Source organism: Neolamprologus brichardi, chromosome 23 (assembly GCF_056152115.1).
Source record: "Neolamprologus brichardi isolate AB-2024 chromosome 23, ASM5615211v1, whole genome shotgun sequence".
Classification (NCBI taxonomy): Eukaryota; Metazoa; Chordata; class Actinopteri; order Cichliformes; family Cichlidae; genus Neolamprologus; species Neolamprologus brichardi.
Genome location: NC_142125.1, coordinates 40,873,888 through 40,900,831, shown reverse-complemented (window position 1 = coordinate 40,900,831; position 26,944 = coordinate 40,873,888). Strand labels below are relative to the sequence as shown.

Here is a 26,944-nt window from a genome sequence, read left to right as displayed (position 1 = left end):
GTCCAGACAACCTGACAGTCAAAAATATAAACTCAGGAACTTAAAAGGAAAATTGTGCTGACTTTGAACTTCCGCATCAAGATAAACTTACAGATTTAAGAGTCAAAAAGTCTGTATCCTTACCTGAGAGTTTCAAGTTTACAGTCAGGACTCTTTAATCCAACACACAGCAAATCCAATTCTGAATCCTGCAGCTTGTTTGAGTTCAGGTCCAGCTCTCTCAGATGATTGGATGGGGAGCTGAGAATTTCAGACAAAGCTTCAAAGCTTCTTTTTGAGAGTTTACAATCTGTCAGCCTGAGGAAGAATAACAATGGAGACATATTCTTTTATTCATCTAGCATTATTAAACATATTTGTTCATAGATTCACTTACAGCACTTTCTTGGATGCTTTGACCACTGGCAGCAGCTTCAAAAATGCCTTCTCTGAACGGGAGTATTTCTTCAGGTCGAACTCATCCAGATCTGATGACAGTAAGATGAAGACCAGAGCCGACCACTGAGCAGGAGACAGTTGATCTGTGGAGAGACGTCCTGAACTCAGGGACTGTTGGATCTCCTCCACTAGAGAACGATCATCCAGTTCATTCAGACAGTGGAGCAGGTTGATGCTTTTCTCTACAGACAGTTTCCCACTGAGCTTCTTCTTGATGTACTGAACTGTTTCCTGATTGGTCTGTGAGCTACTTCCTGTCTGTGTCAGCATGCATAGGAGTTCCTGATTGGTCTGCAGTGAAAGACCCAGGAGGAAGCGGAGGAACAAGTCCAGGTGTCCATTTGGACTCTCTAAGGCTTTGTCCACAGCACTCTGGTAGAAGTCTTTTACAGTAAGTGTTTTCTGGAAAATTTTAAAGTGAGGAGATTGTTTCTTAAGCAGGTGGACTCCAGAGTTGATGAAGGTCAGATAGACATGAAGAGCAGCAAAGAACTCCTGAATGCTCAGATGGACAAAACAGTAAACAACGTTGTTGAACATGTGGCACTCATCAGCTTTAAAGATCTGTGTGAACACTCCTGAGTACACTGAGGCTGCCCTGATATCGATGCCACATTCTGTCAGGTCTGATTTATAGAAGATCAGGTTTCCTTTCTGCAGCTGATCAAAAGCCAGTTTTCCCAGAGACTCAATGATCTTCCTGCACGACTCTGTCTCAGCTCCTCCATCATACTTGATGTCCTTCGTTTTTAGGTGAAATAGCACAAGGCGTAGGTAGAGCTCTGTAAGAGTCTTAGGCAGATCTTCGCTCTCTTTGTTCTTCATGACAAACTCCAGAACTGTAGCAGTGATCCAGCAGAAGACTGGGATGTGGCACATGATGTGGAGGCTTCGTGATGTCTTGATGTGGGAGATGATGCTGCTGGCCTGCTCCTCATCTCTGAATCTCTTCCTGAAGTACTCCTCCTTCTGTGGGTCAGTGAACCCTCTGACCTCTGTCACCACGCCAACACAGTCAGGAGGGATCTGATTGGCTGCTGCAGGTCGTGTGGTTATCCAGAGGCGAGCAGAGGGAAGCAGTTTCCCCCTGATGAGGTTTATCAGCAGCACATCCACTGAGGTGGACTTTCTAGGGTCAGTCAGGATTGTAGTTTTGTGGAAGTCCAGAGGAGGTCGACACTCATCCAGACCATCAAAGATGAACACAACCTGGAAGTCTTCAAAGATGTAGATTCCTGCTTCTTTGGTTTCAGTAAAGAAGTGATGAACAAGTTCCACCAGGCTGAACTTTTCCTCTTTCAGCAGATTCAGCTCTCTGAAAGTGAATGGAAACATGAACTGGATGTCCTGGTTGGCTTTGCCTTCAGCCCAGTCCAGAGTGAACTTCTGTGTTAGGACTGTTTTCCCAATGCCAGCCACTCCCATTGTCAGTACTGTTCTGATTGGTTTATCTCTTCCAGGTGGGAGTTTAAAGATGTCTTCTTGTCTGATGGTTGTTTCTGGTCTGTCTGGTTTCCTGGATGCTGTTTCAATCTGTCTGACCTCATGTTCATCATTGACCTCTGCAGTCCCTCCCCGTGTGATGTAGAGCTCTGTGTAGATCTGACTCAGAAGGGTCTGGTTTTCTGTTGTAGAAATCCCTTCAAGCACACACTGGAACTTCTGCTTCAGGTCTGACTTGAGTTTGAGCTGACAGTCAGTGAGAATCTCTGCATGAATAAACAGCAAATGACACAAATGAGAAAACTGCATTCTGGTTACTGTGGTTATGTGTTCAGTTCACTAGACTCTTGGTGTCATGATCCGAGTGAGTCTGAGTAACTTTCCACAGCATCAGCTCTCCTCCCCCGGGTGGAGCCCTCCTCACTCCTCCCTGCTCCTCACCTGTTGCCAATTACTCCGGCAGTATTCATGAGCAGCACTCACAATGAACCATCTCCAGATTGTCTGTTTACCACAGTCAGTTCTCTGCCTCACATTTTGTCTTGTGTTTCTCAGCATGTTTCGCGTAACCCTCTTTTCCTGTTCCCTAGTCGGCACCTGGATATATCTTCCAACTCTCGCCATAAGTCACGCCTCAGGATTCTGGCCTGCCACTGCTGGGAAAACTCACTCTTGCAAACTGCCATTCTCACCTGCCTGCCTCCCTGTGCACCCACATCTCACTCTGTACCCAGATTTAATTCATCTCCTCCTCCAGCTGATCTCCACCTGCAGCCACGTAACACCTCTTAGTTTTTAAATCTTGGACTCATTCACTACACTCTGGACCACTCTGATTATTATCTCCTTTGTTCCAGTGATCCTGGATAGTTTCTATTCGCCCGTTTCTGCCCCTGTTGTTCCTTTGACCTGCCTCCGCTTATGTTCTGGCCTCAGCTCTGCACTTCTCATAATACCTCGCTTGCTGTTGAATTTAGCCGTGTCTCAGCTTTCTCCGTCAAGAAATCTAGTAAAATACATTTCTGTTAAAAGTCACTCAGCCTCCGTTTCTTTCTTCCTTGCTTGACTCCATTCCTTTTCATGAGCCATTGAGCCCTGACACTTGGGTTATAACTGAGGGCAGGTTTTATAGAGACACATTCGATTTGTTTATTTATACGGCACCAAATTAATACTAGCAACATTTCACATATTACATAAACAACACTATGGAGCCAGTAATGAATAAATGAAAGAATTTCAAGTATAATTTTTTTTTTTAATTCCTCCAAATAACAACAACAGTCACCCAATGTGCTTTATATTGTAAGATAAAGAACCTACAATAATACAACAGAAAAAACCCCAACTATCTTTTTGGGTCCTGAAAACTGAAGGCTCTGCCTCCCATTCTACTTTTAAATACTCTGTGAACAACAAGTAGGCCTGCAGAGCGAGAGCAAAGTGCTCTTATAGGGTGGTATGGTACTACAAGGTAATTAAGGTAAGATGGGGCCTGATTATTTTAGACCTTGTATGTGAGGAGCAGGATTTTGAATTCAATTCTGGATTTAACAGGAAGCCGATACAGGAGAAATGTGCTCTCTCTTTCGAGTGCCTGTCAGGACTTTTGCTGCATCATTTTGGATTAACTGAAGGCTTTTCAGCGAGTTTTTAGGACTTCCTGATAATAATGAATTACAGTCGTCCAGCCTGGAAGTAATAAATGCATAAACTTGTCACAGCTGGGGCAGCAGTTGTGCGGTGGAGTTAAATGAGGACACAAGTTGCAGACAGTGGTGGAGAGTGAGGTTTTATTTACAGTGAACAAACCAAGGTGAGGGAAGAACTAAACATGAACCTAAACTGGAAAAACTACAGTGGCTTGCAAAAGTATTCGCCCCCCTTGAACTTTCCCACATTTTGTCACATTACAGCCACAAACATGAATAAATTTTATTGGAATTCCAGGTGAAAGACCAACACAAAGTGGTGTACACGTGAGAAGTGGAACGAAAATCATACATGATTCCAAACATTTTTTTACAAATAAAGAACTGCAAAGTGGGGTGTGCGTAATTATTCAGCCCCCTGAGTCAATACTTTGTAGAACCAGCTTTTGCTGCAGTTCCAGCTGCCAGTCTTTTAGGGTCTTCTCTACCAGCTTTGCACATCTACAGACTGAAATCCTTGCCCATTCTTCTTTGCAAAACAGCTCCAGCTCAGTCAGATTAGATGGACAGCGTTTGTGAACAGCAGTTTTCAGATCTTGCCACAGATTCTCGATTGGATTTAGATCTGGACTTTGACTGGGCCAGTCTAACACACAGATATGTTTTGTTTTAAACCATTCCATTGTTGCCCTGGCTTTATGTTTAGGGTCGTTGTCCTGCTGGAAGGTGAACCTCTGCCCCAGTCTCAAGTCTTTTGTAGACTCCAAGAGGTATTCTTCCAAGATTGCCCTGTATTTGGCTCCATCCATCTTCCCATCAACTCTGACCAGCTTCCCTGTCCCTGCTGAAGAGAAGCACCCCCAGAGCATGATGCTGCCACCACCATATTTGACAGTGGGGATGGTGTGTTCAGAGTGATGTGAAGTGTTAGTTTTCTGCCACACATAACGTTTTGCATTTTGGCCAAAAAGTTCCATTTTGGTCTCATCTGACCAGAGCACCTTCTTCCACACGTTTGCTGTGTCCCCCACATGGCTTGTGGCAAACTGCAAACAGAACTTCTTATGGTTTTCTGTTAACAATGGCTTTCTTCTAGCCACTCTTCCATAAAGGCCAACTTTGTGCAGTGCACGACTAATAGTTGTCCTATGGACAGATTCCCCCACCTGAGCTGTAGATCTCTGCAGCTCATCCAGAGTCACCACGGGCCTCTTGGCTGCATTTCTGATCAGCGCTCTCCTTGTTCGGCCTTGTTCGATTACACACAGGTGCACTCTATTTAGTTATTAGCACTCATCAGGCAACGTCTATGGGCAACTGACTGCACTCAGACCAAAGTGGGCTGAATAATTACGCACACCCCACTTTGCAGTTATTTATTTGTAAAAAATGTTTGGAGTCATGTATGATATTCGTTCCACTTCTCACGTGTACAACACTTTGTGTTGGTCTTTCACGTGGAATTCCAATAAAATTGATTCATGTTTGTGGCTGTAATGTGACAAAATGTGGAAAAGTTCAAGGGGGCCGAATACTTTTGCAAGCCACTGTAACAGACAAACCTGAAAACATAAGGACAGCGGGGAATACACAGAGATGACACAAAGAAGGCTGGATGGAGAGACGCGTAGTAACACTGATTAACACAGTAATGCAGACGACACAACGAGGAACACAGGCAGACACACACTATAAATACACACAAGGTAATGAGGGAATGACACACAGGAGGGGAGCACAGCTGATCCTAATTCACAAGACGAGACACAAACCTTCAAAGTAAAACAGGAAACAGACTGTTTTACAACACAAACTCGGGGACACGAACAGAACACAGAGGAGAGACACAGGTAGAGATCATAAAACACTAACCGCCAGATTCAACCCTAAGAACTAATACAAAATCAGAATTAACACAAAGTACATAAGGTGATACGAAAAATGAAACAAAACGCTGAACGACCCAGGACCATGACAGAACTAGTTTTTCAGCGTCACTCTGAGACAGGATATTTCTAACTTTAGAGATGTTGCACAAATGGAAGAACGCAGTCTTACATATTTGTTTAATATGTGAGTTGAAGGACATGTCCTGGTCAAAAATGACTCCAAGGTTCCTCACAGCGTTACTGGAGGCCAAGGTAATGCCATCCAGAATAAGAATCTGGTTAGATACCATATTTCTAAGCTTTTCAGGGCCGAGTACAATAACCTCAGTTTTATCTGAATTAAGAAGCAGAAAGTTAGCGGCCATCCAGGTCCCTATGTCTTTAAGACATTCCTGCAGTTTAACTCATTGGTGTGTGTTATCTGGCTTCATGGACAGATGGAGCTGGGTGTCATCTGCATAGCAGTGTAAATGTATGCTATGTCTTCTAATGATGCTGCCTAAGGGAAGCATGGTAACGGGAGCGTTGTCAGCAGAAGGCTGAAGTGGAATCTCCCAGAAAGCTGCAGAAGAAAAAACATGAGCTCAGATTTCAGTCAAATAAGGAGAACTGTGGCTTTCCCCCAACCTTTGATCAATCACCTTAGTGTCCTGTTTCTCAACCATAATAAAAAGCATTGTTGATAAATCAGCTCTAAAACCAATCGGACAATATAAATCTGTAAAATGGGCAGAAAACCTGCTGCTGGTCCCATTTTAATCAAACCAACCCAAAGAGCAGATATTCATGTGTACACAGGAGGTTATTTGTGCAGATGCATAAAACACATAGAAACTGTTGGCTTTCTGCAGTCTCTCCCTCCTGAAAGTGTTGGCAAGTGTTTTGGATTTATTATTTATATGGATGCTTATGGCACCTCTGTAATGTTAGCTAATGTTTTTATTGTTTATGTGTCTTTTGTTTAGTCATTCCCTGCTTACCTTTGGTTTCTGGGACGGTTTTATTTAAATTCTCCAACAGATCATTCCTGTTTATCCTCCCCAAAAGATTTTTAGCGACTTCAAAAGTGTTGATAGAGTAGGTATCAAACATCAGATCCACTATGTTCGTCCTCTCTGCATTCTCCAGTTCACTCTCTGGGATTGCTGGTAAACCTTCTACAGACCCGTTCTTCAGATGCCACTTAAATTCTTCAAAGTCATCACGTCCCAAATCCTTCAAAGTCCCCAGAAGGATTTCTTTAGGTGTCGTCATCTTTTACCCTGTAAGGATCCGATAAACAAAGACTGTAACAACAGCTGGAGAGGTAATTGTCTGATTTATCAGAATTTAACTTGATTCTAACAGCAGTTCATCACTACCACCAATAAATTTCTAAGGCTCAGAATGCAACAAAATTGCACATAAAGAAGCACATAGAGAAGTGTCCAAGTAACACTTTGCTACAATATAAATAAACTATTATAAATAAAGAAAATATATAAACTAAATATATACACTACCCGTCAAACGTTTTAGAACAGCCCAATTTTTCCAGTGTTTTTGTCACGGTTTGTGAGCCGTGTGTAAATTATTAAAAGACTCTTTATGAAGGCAGCTTAGATGCAAGTGAGTTTATTCATCACATGGTGATACAAACAGAAATGGCGAAGGTGAGCATGGAAACTAAGCAAAAACCCAAACTGGGAAAACTAACAGTACACGAATATGAAGAAGTACACGAAGGGAAGATGAAAACACGGAGCACAAGGGGTGGGAGCAAAGCACCACAACACATCACTATATAGACAGTTACACAGAGGGAGACACAGAGGTCAACAACACAGGGTGGAACAAATGGACAGAGAAGACTAAACACAGAACAGAGTGCACAGAGAAACAAGGGGGGCAGGGAATCAAAACCTAGGAAGCATAGAATAACTCACAAATGAAACTGACATAATACAAAAATCACAAAGAACTGAAAACACTAGATCAGGAGACCCAGGACCCTGACAGACACGCAGACGAACCAGCAACTAACAGAGGCAAACACAAGGCTTAAATACACAGAGGGATAACGAGGGAATGAGACACAGAAGGAGGACACAGCTGGGAGTGATTGACAAGACGAGACAGAGGAAACGCAAACTAAACACACTGACATGAGACACGGACCTTCACAACAAAGCAGGAAATACATAGACTGAACTTAGAGGTACAACAAAACACAGAACCAAAACGTAAGAATAAACAAAGATGCATCATGAAATCAAAGATTAACAATACAAAACAGAAAACACTGAGTCACAGACCCAGGATCGTGACAGTTTTATTGAAAATATCCTTTTTATTTCTCATTGCACTCTGAAATGAAAACATAGTACAAATAAGCAGTTGGAGTTAAAAATAAATCATGAAACACATTTATAGACCAAAGTTTATTCTAAACGTTTGACTGAACACACCCGTGGCTTCTGTCTACAATAGAAATCAAATATTCTCCCATATCTGTAGCAGATGTTCCCATAAATGTGGACCTTGTAATAATAGTAATAATAATAACTTTATTTGTAAAGCACTTTCAAACAAAGTGCTGTACAACTAAAGAGATAAATAAAATAAAAGCGATACATAGCAATACAGGTAAAAGACACAATACAAGTTAAAAACAATAAAAATGTAAAAACTAAAAGCCATAGAATTAAGACATGTAGGATCAGGTGAACAAATGTGTCTTCAACTTGGTTTTAAAAACCTCCACAGAGCAGCCTGCCGAATATCTTGAGGGAGGTTGTTCCACAGAAACGGAGCATGAAAAGAAAAAGCTCTCCAATTGTCTTTGTTCTGGCTCCAAGAACTTTTAGAAGACCAGAGTCCTGAGATCGGAGAGCACGAGATGGAACATAAAGGTGTAAAAGGTCGGAGAGGTATGAAGGTGCCAATCCGTTTAAAGCCTTGTAGGTGAGCAGCAGGACCTTAAAATCTGCTCGAACCTGACAAGGTAGCCAGTGAAGAGATCTCAGAACAGGGCTAATGTGCTCAAATTTCCCAGTTCTTGTTAAAATGCGAGCAGCTGCATTTTGCACCATCTGCAGACCTCTAAAACTTTTCTTTGGTAGCCCAAAAAGAAGAGCATTACAATAATCAATGCGGGAAGACACAAATGCATGGACAAGAACCTCTGCAGTGTCGCTTGACAAAACTTGTCTGATTCTGGCGATGTTCCTCTAATGATAAAAGGCGGTCTTTGTTATCTCTTTTACATGAGATTCAAAGGAGAGCACCATGTCGAACCACACGCCCAAGTTTTTTACCTTGTTCCTGCAATTTATGACACTGTCATCAATTCTCAAGATCAAATTTTGGGACAAGTGCTGAAATTTGTGTGGCCCAATGACCATCAACTCTGTCTTATCAGTATTTAGGAGCAAGAAATTGTCCGATAACCAGCCCTTAATTGCAGATAAACAACATTCTAGTTTAGAGACTTCAGCACAATTTCCAATGGTTAAAGGAACATAAAGCTGCAGGTCATCAGCGTAACAATGAAAGGTTACATTAAAAGAACGTAAAAGAACACCAAGAGGCAGCAGGTACATAGAAAACAGCAATGGTCCAAGTACGGAGCCCTGAGGGACCCCATACCTCACTGCACAAGTCTCGGAGAGATCGTTTTTAAAACTAACAGTCTGAGACCTCCCAAACAGGTGAGATCTCAGCCATGACAAAACATTTCCTGTAATTCCAATAAAATGTTCAAGCCTATCCAATAAAATGCAGTGATGCACAGTGTCAAACGCAGCACTTAGATCCAGCAGTAATAAAACTGAAGTGCGATCGTTGTCTGCATTTACCAGCAGATCATTTACCACTTTGACTAAAGCTGTTTCTGTGGAGTGATTTGGTCTAAAAGCAGACTGAAATGGTTCAAACAGATTGTTAGTTGACAGATGCTCAGTGAGCTGCTTAAAAAACACTTTTTCACAGATTTTAGATAAAAAAGACAGATGTGAGATGGGTCTATAGTTTGCGACTAATGATGGGTTTTGATAATCGATTTATCAATTAAAATCGATTCTGGCTTGAATAACGTGATATCGATTCATTAAAATCCTGAATCGATTTTTTAATATAATTTTATTTTGCCAGAAACGCCAGAATCTCAGGTTGAACCTCACAAAACTTTAACAACCACCAAACAGCTGAAACAGTAAATGAGAGCAGGAACACGGATTCTGCACAAAGACGTAAACACAAAGCTCGGACCCGCCGACGCATCAGAATCAGTGAGATGTCGCCTTTCTCACCCAATGGCACGGACATGGTCGGGGCTGAAAGCTCGTTGATTCTGATGTTTCGGCGGCTCCGAGCTTTGTGTTTACGTCCTTTTTGCGCTGATTCTGAAGCTGTTAGTTTGATCTCTCTCCAAACAATATTGACTGAACCAGCAGCAAAAGAAGATCCAAACTACGCTTCACATAAACATCATCATGAACTCACTCTGACTTTTGCTGTTTTGCTTCCACCAGGATAAAATCCCACTTCATGCACCGCTCTCTCTCTCTCTCTCTCTCGCTCTCTCTCTCTCTCACAGTTTCCTGTCTTAAAATCTGTTTTCTGCATTATTCGCTTGCTTGTTACGCACAAGTCTACCATTGCTTACAGCCTGTCAGCCGCTGTTTTTTTCCTTTTACTTACTTCCGAAAAGAAAACCTAATTTCTGCCGTTCAACAGGCTTCTGAACAAATTTAAACATTTGAAAATTATGCAAAACGCTCAGCTGTGTCTCTAATAAAACCGCTGTAACTTCAGAGGTAATGTTCATATGTTGATTAATGGTTTTCTTTCGTTTTTGATCTACTGCAGAATATTTTTATAAAATCCCAGAACAGGAAAACCACCTTCATGTTTTTCTTCGTTTTATCTTCAGCTACTTTGACACAAAGGCCTCTGCTGTGATGCTCACACCTTTGATAAAGTCTTGCGAGTGTCAGCTTCCTTTTTATAGATACAAAAATATGTAAATATACTGATCTGAATTATAATATTTCTGACTGTCTGAGGCAAAATTTCCCAGATTCAAATCGAATTGAATCGAATTGAATTGAATCGTGGATCGAATTGATTCAGGACCTTGTGAATCGGAATCAAATCGATTCTAGAAATCAGTGACGATACCCTGCCCTATTTGCGACCATGTCAAACTCCAGTCCAGGCTTTTTAAAGATTGGTACTACCACAGCTGATTTAAAACATTCAGGAAAGTCTCCGGTCGTCAATGAAGTATTTAAAAGAAACAGAATGTAGGGTCCTAATACTGACCACAGTTTAATTGTAGGCAGGGACATTACTGGATATTCTTGTTTAACTGCTACAGAATAATTTATGTTATTCTGGGAGGGAGAAGGGAGAGCCTTCAGTTTTCAGGCCCCTCTTCTGTGGAACCAGCTTCCAGTTTGGATTCGGGAGACAGACACTATCTCTACTTTTAAGATTAGGCTTAAAACTTTCCTTTTTGCTAAAGCATATAGTTAGGGCTGGACCAGGTGACCCTGAATCCTCCCTTAGTTATGCTGCAATAGATGTAGGCTGCCGGGGGATTCCCATGATGCATTGAGTTTTTCCTTTCCAGTCACCTTTCTCACTCACTATGTGTTAATAGACCTCTCTGTATTGAATCATATCTGTTATTAATCTCTGTCTCTCTTCCACAGCATGTCTTTTATCCTGTTTTCCTTCTCTCACCCCAACCGGTCGCAGCAGATGGCCGCCCCTCCCTGAGCCTGGTTCTGCCGGAGGTTTCTTCCTGTTAAAAGGGAGTTTTTCCTTCCCACTGTCGCCAAAGTGCTTGCTCATAGGGGGTCATATGATTGTTGGGCTTTTCTCTGTATCTATGAAGCGCCTTGAGGCGACTTTTGTTGTGATTTGGCGCTATATAAATAAAATTGAATTGAATTGAATTGAACTTTGTTATTGCAACAGAAGAATATTTATTTTATTATTTTACATTTACAATTTTTTTTCCTGGGGACCTTGTGACACCCCATTGAAGAGCCATAGGCTGTAGATCTCTTAAGATCTCACTGTTGGGTTTGTAAGGCCATGTTACTCCTAAATTTCTATCTTGTTCAAAGAGAAGATATAAAACAAAGTTCTAAGCTAATCGACCTTAGTGTTCTCCTTTTTTTTAAAAAGAATCGCTAAGAGAATCGATAAAGAATCGAATCGTTAAACAGAATCGAAAATGGAATCGGAATCGTGAAAATCTTATCAATACCCATCCCTAACCAGGATCCTTTTCTATGTAGCTGATGGATTGTAACTGTGCAGGGGCGGATCTAGCAAAGTTTAGCCAGGGGGGCCGATAGGGCTTTAACAGGGAAAAGGGGGCACAAAGACATACTTTTCTTTCTTATTCTCATTTAAAATGTCTAGCTTTTAATAAATAATTATCTGAATCTTACACCCAAAGTTTTAATCTGATGTAAAATGGATAGAAGTCCATTATTGTATATAGTAACTGTTAAGTCTAATATACCCTAGTAAGCTATAGTACTTTTTCCTTTGGGAACCATCTGTGCAGTCTGCAAATCTGTTGAAGAAAGATGTTGAATCTATTTAATATTTCCTGAAAAATAATTGATTTCTGTGACTTTTTTTCACACTGCATCAAATTAAAGTTGATTACGTCAATAAAGCATTATGAGGTGGGGGTGGTTCTCTCTTTTTTATTTATTTATTTTTTTTCTGGGAGTATTAGAGCCCTATTAGTTAGGTTGCTTACTCTTTAAAATACCAGAATAGGGAGGATGGAGTAGGTTTAAGTTTATTAGATTGATAAAAAAAAAAAAAAAGCAAGATATTTAAAAAAACAGTTTTATTGATTAAAAAATACACTATATCAGATTCATATCGGTATCGGCAGATATCCAAATTTATGATATCGGTATCGGACATAAAAAAGTGGTATCGTGCCATCTCTACAGGGAAATCACCTTGAAGTCAGAGAACAGTTTACCAGCACCAACAGGCAAAGCAGCTGAGTAGTCTAATGAACAGCTTGAGGAGGGAGTAATCTGATTCCTAAGTGTTGCAGCCCTGTCTCTGAAAAACGTAAGAAAGTCATGAGCTATCAAATTAGAGCAGCAGAGAGTTGACTTACTCTCTGTAAGCTGCGACACTGTGTTGAATAAGACTTTTGAGTTATGTTTATGGCTCATGATGAGATTTGAGAAATAATTTGCTTTCGCTGTCGACATCGCTGATTGAAGAGAAGACAATGAGTCCCTCCAAGCCTGGAGAAATACTTCTAGTCTGGAAGATCTCCAGTGACGCTCGGCTTTTCTACAATTTCTTCTCAAGTTCAGAACCAAGGCATAGGGTTCCTTTTTTGGACATTTCAACGTCCTTACGGGAGCAACAGAGTTCAGTAGTTCAAGAAGTGTATTATTAAGATTTGCAGTCAAGGTGTCCACACATAAATCCTGGGTAAAAATGGGGTCCAACACATCAGGTAGATGTAATTTAACTCCAAGCAATGCTTCGGGGCTATCCCATCGGCACGGCGACCAATAAAGCAGCTCCGGGAGAGCTTTGCTTTCAGTCTTCTGTCCAGTTCAAACCAGCTCGATGAGGTTTCAGTCTGGAGACTGTGCTGGACACTCCATGTTTTCAAGCTCACCATCTTGTTCTTTTTTCCTGAGGTAGTTCTGGCACAGCTTGGACTGATGTTTTGGGTCATTATCGTGCTGTAGGATGAACCCCTGACTGTACTTTTGCCACCTCTGTTCAATTCGAAGTGTACTCCAAATGCGCAGTTCATTTCCCCAAATTAGAAGTGTGGTCCGGTGTAGACTTCATGGTCCCATATATCCCACAATTCATAGCGCGGTGGTGGGTGTGGATATTTTGTTCGGAAAAAAACCTGAAGCGGAGCGGCCAAAGAGTAAACTTTTGAAAGTAAGTACTGAATATTGTGTCACTTATTTATGTGCGAATGTTTAATAGTGAAGAACATTAAAACATTCCTGTTGGCCACATGTCAGCAGAGTTATGTGACATTAGTGATGTTTGTACTAACTTGGTTTTAAAACCTTTACTTCAAAATATGCGCCGTTCAATAGTCAATCTTAATCTTACAGAGAATGTGATGATTTTGTTGATAATTAGAGTTAGTCATATATCCACAAACACAACAAGCTGAAAGTCAGTGATGCTGCTCGGTTTGCAGTCCTGAATATCACGGCACAAGCAGGATTCACTGCATTGTTAATGTTAGCTATGTTATATTGCTGCCTCTGTTCGGTGGTGTCGAGCCAAATGGACTTTAACGTGTGTTTGAATGAGCTGACGGTTCACTCGTTAAGCTGAAAGAAAGATGCTTTAATCACAGGAGTCACACATGTGTCCACTGTACCATCTGGGAACTCTTCTTGTTTAGCACTCGTAATAACACAAACACTAAATCCTCCTTTTCTTGTGCTGTTTTGTAGCAGTGTATACACCTGAGACTGTCACCTGTCTGTCTGTCCTGCACTCTCTCTCTCTGTTTCTTTCTCTCTGATTGTGGAATAAAAGTATGAACATGTATTTATAAGTTACACTTGTGTTTGAATCCTGCAGCTTATCACACATTTGATTTCCATGTGTGACAACTGCAAGTGTCCAGAGTGAGGACAGACTGAGGGACCCACTGCTGCACATCATCTGTGAGGCTTTGCACCCCTGATGATCCACCAGGACAAACTCAGCAGTGTGTGAGGAAGAGGAGGAGGAAGAGCCAGCAGCAGCTGACAGATGGAGAGAATAGACAGACTGTTCCCTGTTTGTGAAGGACTGCTAGAAAAGTTTAACATAACTAATTCTGTCCTGAATCAGTCTTATTAGGTAATGTTCAAATAATTTGATTATCCCAGTGTTTTCAGTGTGGGAGAAAGTACTCAGGGCCTTCAAGTTACACACTATGAAAGGCAGCAACAAGTTTAATGTTCAGAAACCTAAAGTATGTATCAGCAGCAGAATGGAGCTAAAAATAAATGTTTGTTTCAGTTCTATGAAGCTTTGAGTATTTTGGATCAGTAGCACTGCTGTGTTTGTTGCATCATATTGCTGTAATTGTTTATATGCTTTATATATTCTGAGGTAAGTTGATCTATAGTGTTACATCATATTCTATAAGGATGTTATGTGTTTATATACTTGCTGCCCAGTTTGACCCATTTAGCAGAAGTCGGCCTGTTTAAGCCTCTGATATCTATTCTGTATGACTTAAAGCAGTTATGACATGGTCTGATTTTCTCACCCAATAAAGGAATATTTAATATATCAGTCTACTCTTCATTCTATCAGACACAGTTATCACAGCTCGTACATTTTGTTTTTACACGTATATGTAAGCATTGAGCCACATTTAGTAATGCCAACAAATTAAACGAACAATATTTCTCTCATATATATGATACATCTGTATATACACTGTCAAAGATGCTCGTCTTTGAGTGAAGATTTAAGGTGACAGGAAATATAAATAACTGCAACTTGAATCTTTGACACAGAGTTCAAACTCACTGCTGTAATATATCATAATAATCTGACAGTATATATAATACTGGCCATATTATATTTACATTACCACAGTGAGATGACTTTAGTCTCATGAACAACATTAGCTAATTGTTATTTACTAGCTAATCTTAAAATAACTGTTCAGTACAGAAATGAAGCCCAACAATCATGTTTTACAGTCCTGTGGTCTCAGCCTCAGATACTTATCAAATCACACAAAGCTCATGTAGAAACAAACAAACAAAAATATGTTCTCCTTCATTTCTGTCAAACAAAGCTGTGTGAAACGTTTCCAGCTGTTAGTATCATGGTTGCTAGGCAACCTGGGCAGCACGCCGGAGGCTAGACCGCCCATTTCACAAGCCTCGCACTTCCGGCCTTAGCGGTCTTTGAGTACGCGGCCCTTGAGGACTGTTGAGGCTGCGTACTTTGAGGCTGCAGAACCTGAATTGTACGGAGCCTCTCTGATGACATGGTCCAAAAAATAAATAAATTGTGGCCACAAAATACTATTTCGTGCCCTCAAAATAGTATTTTCGAGGGCATGAAATAGGTATAACGTGCGCACGAAATGCTAATTTGTGGGCACGAAATGGGTATAACGTGGCAATGAATTACACATTTGTGGCAACGAAATAGATAACGTGCGCACATCATATTGATACAATTCCTGGACAGCTGCGTAGAGACATAAGCATGAGAGTAGGCTAAACCTATACACCGTGGACAGAGACCGTATGATTGAGTTTTATTTTAGGCTGGGAATGAGCTACAAATGCATTTTGAAAAGCCTGCAATGCAAGGAACCATTATTACGGAGAGACATTTAAACAGGATACTGAGAGCCCAGTTGCTTTACAGGACCTGGACGCCGGGATAGATTTTATTGTCAACCAACTGCAAGGGCCTGGGAAGGATCACGGTTATTGGTCAAGTGTTTCGTGCCCACAAATTAGCATTTTGTGGGCACAATTGATTTATTTTTTGGACCATGTCATCAGAGGGGCTCTGAAGAATTGGGATACAGCCTCTGAGATTGTGGAAATTAGGAAATTATTTTACTGTTACTATTCAAAACCATTATGATTACTATTGCATTAATTATCATTTCATCAAAGCATTTATTGAAGCTGTTGATCTTACATTAAAGTCTGTATTTCAGGTGTTAGCATAATCACATACTAATCTTTCATTGTAGGTGCAACTGTAATCATTTGATACACATTGCATGTTTGTGCTTATTCAAGAGTTGAAGCTCGGTTAGTTAATTGATGGTCAGAAGCTTCGGTCGGCGCGACGTCCGACCGAGCTATTGAGTAAAGTGGCCTAGAGCTATGGAAGATTGCATACATGCTTACAATGCATATACACCACATATAATCTAGAAACAGGCCCGAATAGAGGCCCGTGTGTATTTAGCAACCTGCTACATTGGAGTTTGCCTGGTAACAGATGACTCAGAACAAGTATACTTCTAAAAAATGCACTGAGGTCGAGACACATATAGTTTGCCTGCACATACATACATAGTATATAGACTTGGTCCTGCTTGTAACTGCATTTATTTTGGGCCTGCATAAGTGACAGTTTAGTTCCAGAAGTAAGCGAGAGTAAGATCAACAGGAAGCATCTGGCGGTGGCGGAGGAACAGAGGAAGGAACTGTTCTTTTTGAATGTGTCATGGTTGTGGGTACTGTAACTGATGCATGTTATCTATCTACTTTGACGCACGACGCACGTCATAAACTATACCCTGATATTATAAAAACAACTGCTGGTGTATTGTTGGGGGGAGATCGACACTGATTGTGTGACAGTGGTCATCCCCCCACACGCGTGTGTTAATAAAATCATTGTTTAACGCACTTGGACCTGCGGTCGTTTGTCTCTCACCTCAATCACGAACCGGGACAAGATAGAAAGTGTGTGACCGTGAACTCGACTCTCTTTATGACACATACACACACAGACACACAGACACTTGTTTTCAGATTTTAGTGAGGACACCAAAAAGCCTCAAAAATATCCTCAAACTCGTGGGGACGGACATTTTGTGAGACTCTATTAGTCCCCACAAGTATAGTAGCATACCAACTCTTTGTCCTCACAAAGATGTCTAAACAGGTACACACACACACACAGACACACACACAAACAGGTTTGTCAGGTTCCTCGGCTCGTTCTCTGCGTTCAGTCCATTGAAGGTGATTATTGAGCCAATCACAGCTACAGAGCTCACTGTGACTCTTCTTCTCTCTACAGTCACACAAACAAACACACTCAGAGACTCTGACAGCAACACTACAACAATGTGGTGTTAACACTCACCCTGCCTCAGCTCCACCGTCCTCCTGCTGCTCTGAAGGAGGCTCAGCTGTTTCTCTTCCTGTTCCCACCTGCTCGGGTGGCTCCTCCCCTCTGCAGTTACAGGAAATCAGGTGGGTGTGTCTCTTGTTGAGACTGGTTCTTCCTGCTCTCTATCATCACATTGGGTGTTTCCAAATTCAGGGAGAGGATGCTTCGAATGCCACATTTGTAGGAAATTATATCACATGGACACGACAAAGGCTGTTCAAATTTGAAGTCTTCCAAATGCGTCCTTCATTTCCCTGAATTTGAAGGATGGGTCAGGTGTGTCCTTTGTGGCCCAACATATCCCAGGATTCATTGCGGGCCATACAGGAGATATTTTTCTGATAATGATAGTGATCGAAGCGGGAGTTAATGTAGGAGATGAACACTTTCAAATGTAAGTATATGAAAATCTGGTGGTACAAAAGTTTTTATAGCGGGTGTGTTGTTAGGCTCTGGGCATCTGCATAGACATGTTCTTTTTTTGAGAACGTGAGGACAAACTTGAAAGAGAGACACTGTCAGAGTGGACACATCCACACTGGTGCTGCATCTGTGCTCACCACGATGGCCTCCTTCAGAGAGATGGAGGACTCACTCTGTCTTCTGGCTGATGTAAGTGTTCAGGTTTGAACAGCTGTTGTTCCAGCTGCTTTTAACTTTGTAACTAACTGGATGCCCATTAACCTTATAACTCCTGTTGTGTGTGTGTGTGTGTGTGTGTGTGTGTGTGTGTGTGTGTGTGTGTGCGTGCGTGCGTGTGTGTGTGTGTGTTTGTGTACAGAGAGACAGCCAGGTTTATAATGGATATAAGGAAGTTTTTTCAAAAAAAGGAGCCACATTCAGGTAAAAGTGTAAAATCAAATGATCCGTCAATCAAGAATAATGTTGGATCAGTGTTTCAATGTTTATCTTTTTTTAGATGTTCGTGTGGTTTGGTTATTTTCCTTTTGTTGAAAGTACACTGAGAGAGGACTTTTTGTTAGTGATCTTAATAGTATTTTTTTATATTAATTTAATTTTCCATCTAATTGAATCTATTTGTGTATGATTGTCAGTCCAAAGAGGGAGAGAGGAAAGAGGGAACGTGAGGAGAAAGTACAAGGTCAGGAAGAAGCAGGTAAGAAAACAGACAGGGAACAGTGACAGGCACAACAGAAACTGTTAAACTGACAAAGAGAAAAAACCTGATTTTACTCACACAATCTGGAAGTTGTGTCCTCCCTATATTAAAGCTGCTAAACAGAATCTGCAAAACAAACTGGGTTGAAACATTTTGACCCTCTTTAACAACATTCCAACATAACATTATCATTGATCGGGGAGATTAAAAGTAATGATATATTTTTATGTGGTTCAGCCACAACTCTACTAAAACCTCAGCCAGTAATAGGTCGGCCAACTTTTGGACCGTCCAGTTGTCTGTATGACTGCCACTGTACGTACATCACATTTGCACACTATCAGAAAGAACCAAACAGCCCTGGTGGAGTGAGGAGGTGTAAAGAGAAGCAGATGCTGTGTTTATATTCTAAAAATGTTTTAAGCTTGTTTCAAAGATTCTGTACTGCAGCTTTAAATGTTTTCCAGAAGCACACATACACTTCTCAGTGTTTCTCACACACTTTTAATTTATTTGTAATAATTTATTCTGTTTCAGGAGTGTTTTTTAAGTATCTGTATTATATTATACAAAAACATTAAAAGTGAATCTCTTTCCAAAAAATGCACTCAGTTTATTTCTTACTCACTATGAGCATCATTCATTATTCTCCTCCAGTAATTAAGGTTAGGATATGTATTTTTTTTTTAATTCCAATCCATTCTTCTTTTGCGGCATTTAAATAACCTTTATCAGATTTGATGGTTTTGTTACAGACTTTTCAAAAAAGTGTGAGATTAAATTGTTAAAATGTACAAAACAGTGATGTCATGTTTTGTGACGAGGACCCAGGCACAGAGAGACTTGATGAATTTAAGAATCTTATGATTTAATAAAGAAATTTGCAGACTTGCACAGAGATGGTAAAATTATGATGACTGATAAAGGAGACGAAGACAACAGACGATGAGGACAGGGAGGATGCAGGGACCGACAGAGACAGGGAAGAAGTCTTGTTGAGACGAGTAAAGTGTATCTTGGCTGGCTGGGCAGCTCTCTGGGTGCTCAGCACCCCCAAAGCTCTGATCCTAGAATCGCTCCTGCAAAAATTTAACATTTTCTGTAAATTCTGTGAATCTCGGGCAGCTCGACTTGCGTGAAGTGTTTCCAGCTGGGCGTAGTGTACCTGGAGTCGAGTGTTTTAATTGAAACGATACATTTTTAGACATAAGTTGTAACGGCGCCGTTTTCTTTGTGAGTATTTATTCCACGGCATGCTGCGGGGAAAAGCCTGTTCTAACGTTTGAGTCTAAGCTTTATTTTTTACTTCTCATCCGTAAACACTCTGCATCTTTCACGTGATTCAGTTTATCTTGAAAAGTCTCAACAGGATCTTGAGTTTTATTGTGAAAGGTTTATGTGGAAAATAAACAAGCGGACACGCGAAGGTTGTTATTGCTAACGACAACGCATAAAAACAGGCGCTTGTCCGTCCGTAGTGTGGTTATATTAAATATAAGAGAGAGAACTTTAAGAAATGAATATAGCCACTACAGTGACCATCAAAACATGAACAAATATTGCTGTAAACAGTTTATTTTGCGACACCACGAAACAAACGATAGCGTAAAATGAAACGAAAGATGTTTTTATATCGTCATCTGATACATGTCGTTATATCGAACAGCCCTAAGCAATACAGTTTTCAAAAAATGCTTCTCTGTGCAGAATCGGTTTAAAAACATAAACAGCTGTTGATGCTGCTTGTCTGTGATTTGGACATCACATTTTCTTCTTTGGCTTGGAAGGAAGTTGGTTTGGAAACATATTTGGCAATGCTTCATCTTCTGCTTTGCAACTGTGTGGGATTTAAAAACCTGTCCATGATGCTGGCAGTGTCCAAGCATGTTGTTGTTTTTTAAGTTCATATCCCCCCTGCAACGGCTCTGAAAACATGTGTTCTAACAGCAGCAGTACTGAGCTCAGTCTCAGAGAGATGCAGATGCAGTTTGCATGTAACTACACGCAGCCTTCCTCTTTCTCTCGCACCTCTCTCCCTCCTTCTTGTGGAGCAGGTCTCTCTCTGGTACACAACTGCACGCACACACGCGCACACACACAACAGAAGAAAGGAGAACTGGAAAGCCGAAGACTTGTTCGGACCGGACTGACTAGATTCCCAAGCGGTGACGCGGTGGATATTCATCATCATTTGCCCTCCTGTCCACCTTTGATAGTTTACACTCATTCTCTTGTGCCCTTATTTGCATTTACACCACATAAAAGGGGGGGGGGGGGGGGATTAATTTGATGCTACAAGTGCCTAAAGCAGGTGCCCGAGAGGATCACATATGGAGAATGATGTATGGCCACATCTGCGCATCTCGTTTAGTAGCAGCCTTGGATGAATAGACTGTTGTGTTGCTTTAAGAGGCCCCATAGGCAGATTAGCTCTTCTAGTCCAAGACAAAGCTCAGATTATAGAGGCAGTGCCATTTCACATCCTCTGAACACCCACAGTCCCGCACAACTCCTACAGATTAAGCTGTGATGAAGCTCCACTGTGATGATGATGATGCTCCCGTGTGCACACTCTCCAAAAGGTTTATCGACCCAAAGTGACCCACAGGAACGCACATTTTATTACTAACAGTCATGGAGGTCATGCTGAGCAGGGAGGGAAAGATACGGATCAATAGCACTGTAGTGTAACATGGGTAAAAAAAAAAAAAAAGCCATGAGGGGAGATCAGGTAGAGAACATGAAGGTCCAGTCACACTAAATGGATTCATTTTTACCAACAAGTGCTTTAAAGAGAGCTCCTGCTTGGCACAAACACCTGTGTGCCTTCAGAGACTCAACTTCCATCAAATATTTGTTTTTTAATTAAGGCACAAGTGCATAGGCAGCAGTCTGTGTTCAGAAAAACCCAAAACATTTGATTCAAATGTAGAACAAAAACACCACAGTGGGAGGTAAAAAGAGAAACTGGCTTCTTTTTTCCACTATAACTGTGTTTACAGGCCGTTCCAGTCTTTATCTGTCTCACACACTCGACCAAATAACAAACACAAAATAAAAAAAAGAACATCTCACATAAATAAATACAGAAATAATCCAAAAGTAGCTATATTAGTAGTGAAACAAACAAGAAAAGCATTTAAAAACCAAACGTGTAAAATCAGTCAGTGCGTGATTACATTGCTCCGCCCATCAAAAAGTGACCTGTGTGAATATCACCATCTCATTTATAGGACTGATGAATGTTGGTTGGAACATTTGTAGTCCAATCATACTTCACAGACATCTTTAATCCTTCACTGAGTCAGGCTGTTGTTCTCACAAGCCTCAAACTCTCCACCATCATTCCTGTGCTGAAGTAGTCGTGTCCCTCCTGCATGAAGGACGACTGTCCGGTCCCACTCACCTCTATCATTATGAAGAGCTTTGAACAGTTCGTCATGCATCAAATCAAAACTTCCCTCCAACCTGGATCCATGTCAGTCACATACCGCTCAAACCGCTCGACCGATGATGCGATTTCAACTGCCCTCTTATTCAGCCCTCACACATCTGGACACTCATACGTTAGAATGATGTTCACAGACTTCAGCGTTCAACACCATCTTTCCCCAGCAACTCGTTCACAAACTGGATCTGCTGGGCATCAGCACCTCGCTGTGTAACTGGCTGCTGGATGTCCTGAGAGGAAGACGGCAGACAGGTCGGCAGCAACACCTCCAGCACAAGAACACTGAACACAGGCTCCCCAAGGATGTGTGTCGAGCCCCTTCTCTTCACTCTGCCTCTCATTTCTTATCATTTTCAGTGTTTTAAAAGGTGAAGTGTTCAAAAGAACAACAGCACCTGATCTCTGCTGAGCTGTTAAAGAGCTCTTCTTTTAGGATGTGATGATAAGACAGCACACAAACTTACAATTACATGATAATAACACATTTGTAATACACAACATTTGGCTTGTAATTGGTGACATCTGTAACACCACATTTGTGATTGAGACCTTTTGAGGTCAACATGGTGACTGAGGACAACGGGTCCTGCAGAGTCAGTAGTTTCTATTCAGCTGTTTTGTTTTTCATGTCTTCTCCTCCATCATCAGTTATCAGGAGAGCAGACAGTCAAAGTGCAAGAATTCAAAGAAACACAGAGATTCTCCTTACAGAGCAGACACAGCACAGATGTTTCCTTCATCGTCCTTCTCACTCATTTCAGCTTCTTTTCATTTCTGTCACTGACACCAAGTAAAGCCGCCCTCTTCCTCTGAGCACCAGCTTTTCTATGATTACAAAGAAGAAGAAACCATTAAAACACCAAAGCACAAACACACTGTAGAGCCTTTTTTGTTTTCTTAACACACTTTGACAGAAACTGAAAGCACAAAGCTGCTCCACAAACACAGGATTAAGAAAAGAAGAAGATTTCTGTCAGGAAGCATATCTGGAATAATATTCAGGCCCAATCTGACACACAGACCATAATAATAAAAGTGGAGAATGATCTGAATCATTTTAGAATTTTCAAATAAATCAAGATTCATTTTTGGCAGCAGAGCACAGGGATGCACATGAGACTGAAAATCAAGTCTTCTGTATCTTTGTAAGTCCTGTGACTGTCTGGCAGTCGGTGACCTTCACCTCTGATGAAAAACTGAAATGAGATCTTTTCTCAGCTGATTTTAAAAAAGAAATGTGAGTAATGATCCAATCAATCATTGTTATTGTTGGCCAATACTGTGAAGACCAACTAGGATTCACGTAAACACTGAGATTCAAAGTATAATTAAATGATTATTGTCATACAGGCTAAATGACAGATAGTATTTTTCTATTTTGTATCGTATGTTATTCTGTTTATCTGATTCTATTGTTTCCCCTTGAAATCTCCTCCAGTTTGCGCTGATCCAGGACGTCACAGGTCTTGGATTCAGTTGTGGAGACGATGGTCTGGTAGCGAACACAGATCTTCTCCACGCCCTCCACCTGAAACACACCTGAGCTCAGTTTGAATCCGTCTCATTTCTGGAAAATAGACTTTTGACACGATTAATAAATAATAAAAGGAGGAAATACATTTATAGAAAATCATTACAAATGTCCATTCATCACTGTAGCTTTGTATTGACTTTAATTCGACCATTTTTATATTATAAATGTCTTATTATAATTATTATTGTGCATTGATGAATATCTGATGGAGTCACTTGTTTCTAATCTGACAATCATCCACCTTCATGCTCTGCAGAGCAGCCAGGCTCTCCAGCGTGGACGCCATGTCGGCCATCTTCTCCAGACGGTGGCAGAAAGAGTCAAACTTCCCGAAGATGTAGTTCTCACTGAAAACACGCACACACGTGTGTAAAGGTTAGCGTGACGCTGCTGACACGCTCTGACTCAGAGTCAGTTACTGATCAGCTGAAGTCAAACTGTCTGTTCTCAGGGTTTTCTCTCAGTTTGTCTCTGACGCTGTGGAAGCTTCGCTGATACGCGCACACACACACACACACACACACACACACACAGTGTTGATGTTGTACTTGCACATAAACCTCTACATTGGACTCTGATGTGTCGCGCCATACCTGCCACCTACTGGTCAGCCAGTGTAAGTGCACAAAACATTTCTTCAAACCAAGATGGAAAAATACATGTTTAAAAAAATGAAGTTCAAAAATCTTTTTTCATCCCTAAAGATGAATAAAAATACTAAAGAATAAATCCTGATTGATGTCGTCATAATTCCTGCATGAAAGGGTTAAAAACTATTATACAAACAAACAAACACATGAATATTTTGGAACATTTCAACTTTAAAGAGCAGAAAGAGAAAGAACAGAAAGTTATATTGTGTAAAAGTGGTTTTGTCCTGAAGTCTCAGAGTGGAGACTAAACTGTTCCAGGTCTGAGGAGCTTCTGTCCACAGACGTCAGATCATGTTTGATAAACTGAGTTTAAAGTGAAACCTGTAAATGCTGACGCTACAGGAGATCCAGCTGAGAGGACGCGTCTACCTGTTGAAGGTCACCGTGCGGCTCTTCCAGTGCTCCAGCTCGGCCGACGGCCCGACGTCGTCGGCCTCTTTCCTCATCTGCTCGCTCTCCGTCAGCACCTGCTTGATTTGATTGGTCCACAGGGTCAACACCTCCTCCAGACGCTCCACCAGCTCACTGTTATTGGCTGAGAGCGAAACACACGAGTTCCTCTAAACACACGTGAACACGGACTCATTATTTCAAAGAAGCCATCGTCTCAGGTCAGATGCTTCCTTCAGCTTCCACAGATAAACTGGTTTGATTTAGCTGAGAGTTGATTTTTAAAGCTTTAAATGATGTTTCCTGTATTTCCAACAGTCTTATTCTTTGTGTGAGATGTGAACAGCTTGAGCTTCATACCTGCTGCTCTGTAGTCTGCAGGGCTGCTCAGCTGGCTGATGGCGTCAGGAAGCTCCACGTGCTGCAGCTGGAACTTTCTCTCCATGTTCAGTCGGGCTGAGCTCAGATTACTGACAAACTGATCCACCGAGGACAGGAAGGACCGGACGTGTGGACACGAGGCGCCGTCCTGCACAGAGCCCCACGACTGGGCACAGGGTCAAAGGTCAGCAATAACAACAAAGGTTAATGTGTTTCACTTTTTACCTTATTCACAGCCAAAAGCATCAGGAGGAGAACTGCACACAAATAAGATTAAGCTGTGGAGAGGAGCGCCGGCGGCGTGGACGCAGTTTAGTAATCAGGGAACGGGAGGCAGGAGGGAAACACAGCTGGGACCAATTACACACACGAGACAGGAAACAGTAACACAGGACTGTCAAAGTAAAACAGGAAATATAACACAGAGTCCAGAGTAAGGAGACGTGGGACACAGTGAAGACACAGAAACAGAAACCAGAACTATAATCACAAAACAAACTCAGAAACATAAAGAGTGAATCAGCTGATTCAGTGTTTGTGACAAAAACATTGGATCCTGGTTAATAAAATTGATTTGTTTGTTTCTGTATTATTTTGTGTATCGTTCTTATGAGCTGTTGTTTTTTCAGTGAAATATTATTTAATTGTTTTAAGCTTTTTGTTGACTTTGAAGTGCTTAAGTTGATATTTTTGAACATTTAATTTGTTCGATTATTGTAGAGTCGATAAAACTGTCAAACGCACAGCTGCTTCCAGCATGGCCGGAGGAGAGGTGGCCGAGCAGATGCACAACACACACAGCTCACAGGTTTGCATTTCTATATATTGCAGATGTTGCAGAAATTGACAGTAAAGAACTCAGAGATCCAGCGCTGTCTCCTGCCCCTTATTTATACACCACAACACAACGACAGGCGTAACTCAAACGGGTAACATGAGGCTCAGATGCTTTGGACATGTTCACATATACTGGACACAGAATGATGAAGATGGAGCTGCAGGAAGGAGGAAAAGAGGAAAAACACAGAAAAGATTCACAGATGTGGTGAAAAAGGACACGACGGGTTCTGTTTGTTAGTTTGGTTTTTCTTTATTTGGTAAAGATTCAGAAATAAAGAGAAGATCACATGTTTGAATATTATATTAATGTTCTGTAATTACAACAAGTTGTAAAATCTTTCCAGAGTGAGACAGAGACTGTGCAGAGACTGTAGAAGGACAGAGCAGCAGCAGAGCAGTCCAGATACACTGATGATCCTCTGTCAGATCCAGAGGGACACACAGGGGTGATGCTGGACTCTACATTGTGTCTGACAGTGGAGCTGTTCTCAGAGCAGTTCACTCTGCAGCACTGACAGTCATCTGCACTTCATTCCTCTGTCAGTCACTGCTGGATGAAGCTCTCCTCTCCACCTCCCAGTAACATGGCCCAGTCAGAGCGTCTGTACACACAAGCTGCTGCTGCTTCAACCTCTCTGGATCATCAGGACACAGCTGCTCCTCTCTCAGCACACACACCGTCGCGTTTACCATCATGGCCTCCACCTGCAGAGAGAAGGAGGAAGAGCAGAGGAGATAAACGAGTGTTTCCAGAGACTCTTCATCAGCTGTCAGTCAGTGATGCAGCACATCCAGTATAAAGAGCAGCAGGGACTTCAGTGCTGGTACTGTACTAGGACTCATTGTTGCTTCACTTTTTCTAATCTTTGGATTTTTATTGAAGTTGCTGAAAATGTTTTTCCCTCCTAGTTTGAGTTTGGACTTTCATTCATTAGAAGAACCTTGGTGTGTCCACTCTGAGCTCTGTAGGAACCCCAACAACAAGCCCAACAATCCAGATGGACGGTTCCAGCTGTTAACTGGAGGAATTCCATCCAAACATCTGCTCTCACTAAATTCTTCCTCACCTACAGACTGTGTTCTTCACTGCTTTAAACTTGGAAATCAATGCAGTCATTGGTCTGCGTGCTGCTTTGTTCAGAGAGCTGATTGGCTGTTGACAGTGTTTGATCAGAGAGTGTCAGCCGTTACTATGGTGACCATAAAGGTGAGAAACAGGAAGTGTTTGTGTCCAATCCTGAAGCCTGTCACC

The 26,944-nt window shown here is 41.5% G+C and overlaps 2 protein-coding genes and 1 long non-coding RNA gene across 3 annotated transcripts in view; all 3 read right to left on the bottom strand.

Moving 5' to 3' along the window:
- LOC148096455 (uncharacterized) overlaps window positions 1-26,944 on the bottom strand; it is a 147,335-nt gene that overhangs the window by 57,468 nt on the left and 62,923 nt on the right. The gene's annotated exons all lie outside the window — the stretch shown is intronic.
- LOC148096461 (NLR family CARD domain-containing protein 3-like) lies at window positions 120-17,381 on the bottom strand. Its single transcript, XM_087835691.1, has 4 exons — window positions 17,297-17,381; window positions 6,403-6,684; window positions 377-2,147; window positions 120-297 (listed from the first exon to the last, which is right to left on the bottom strand). The coding sequence occupies exons 2-4, from the start codon at window positions 6,674-6,676 to the stop codon at window positions 120-122; spliced, it is 2,223 nt and encodes a 740-aa protein (XP_087691817.1). The 5' UTR covers window positions 6,677-6,684; window positions 17,297-17,381.
- On the bottom strand, window positions 23,251-24,931 carry LOC148096460 (dynein axonemal heavy chain 5-like). Its single transcript, XM_087835690.1, has 4 exons — window positions 24,832-24,931; window positions 24,451-24,616; window positions 23,670-23,775; window positions 23,251-23,422 (listed from the first exon to the last, which is right to left on the bottom strand). The coding sequence occupies exons 1-4, from the start codon at window positions 24,914-24,916 to the stop codon at window positions 23,294-23,296; spliced, it is 486 nt and encodes a 161-aa protein (XP_087691816.1). The 5' UTR covers window positions 24,917-24,931; the 3' UTR covers window positions 23,251-23,293.

Bases quoted from the DNA above. Each gene is read 5' to 3' on its own strand.
- LOC148096461 (XM_087835691.1), bottom strand. From the start codon at position 6,676: ATGACGACACCTAAAGAAATCCTTCTGGGGACTTTGAAGGATTTGGGA. The intron at 2,148-6,402 runs GTAAGCAGGGAA...TTATTCATGCAG, and splicing joins AACCGTCCCAGAAACCAAAG to AGATTCTCACTGACTGTCAG. The intron at 298-376 runs GTAAGTGAATCT...ATTCTTCCTCAG, and splicing joins AAAGCATCCAAGAAAGTGCT to GCTGACAGATTGTAAACTCT.
- LOC148096460 (XM_087835690.1), bottom strand. From the start codon at position 24,916: ATGGAGAGAAAGTTCCAGCTGCAGCACGTGGAGCTTCCTGACGCCATC. The intron at 24,617-24,831 runs GTATGAAGCTCA...TTTCGCTCTCAG, and splicing joins TGCAGACTACAGAGCAGCAG to CCAATAACAGTGAGCTGGTG. The intron at 23,776-24,450 runs GTAGACGCGTCC...GCGTGTTTTCAG, and splicing joins CGCACGGTGACCTTCAACAG to TGAGAACTACATCTTCGGGA.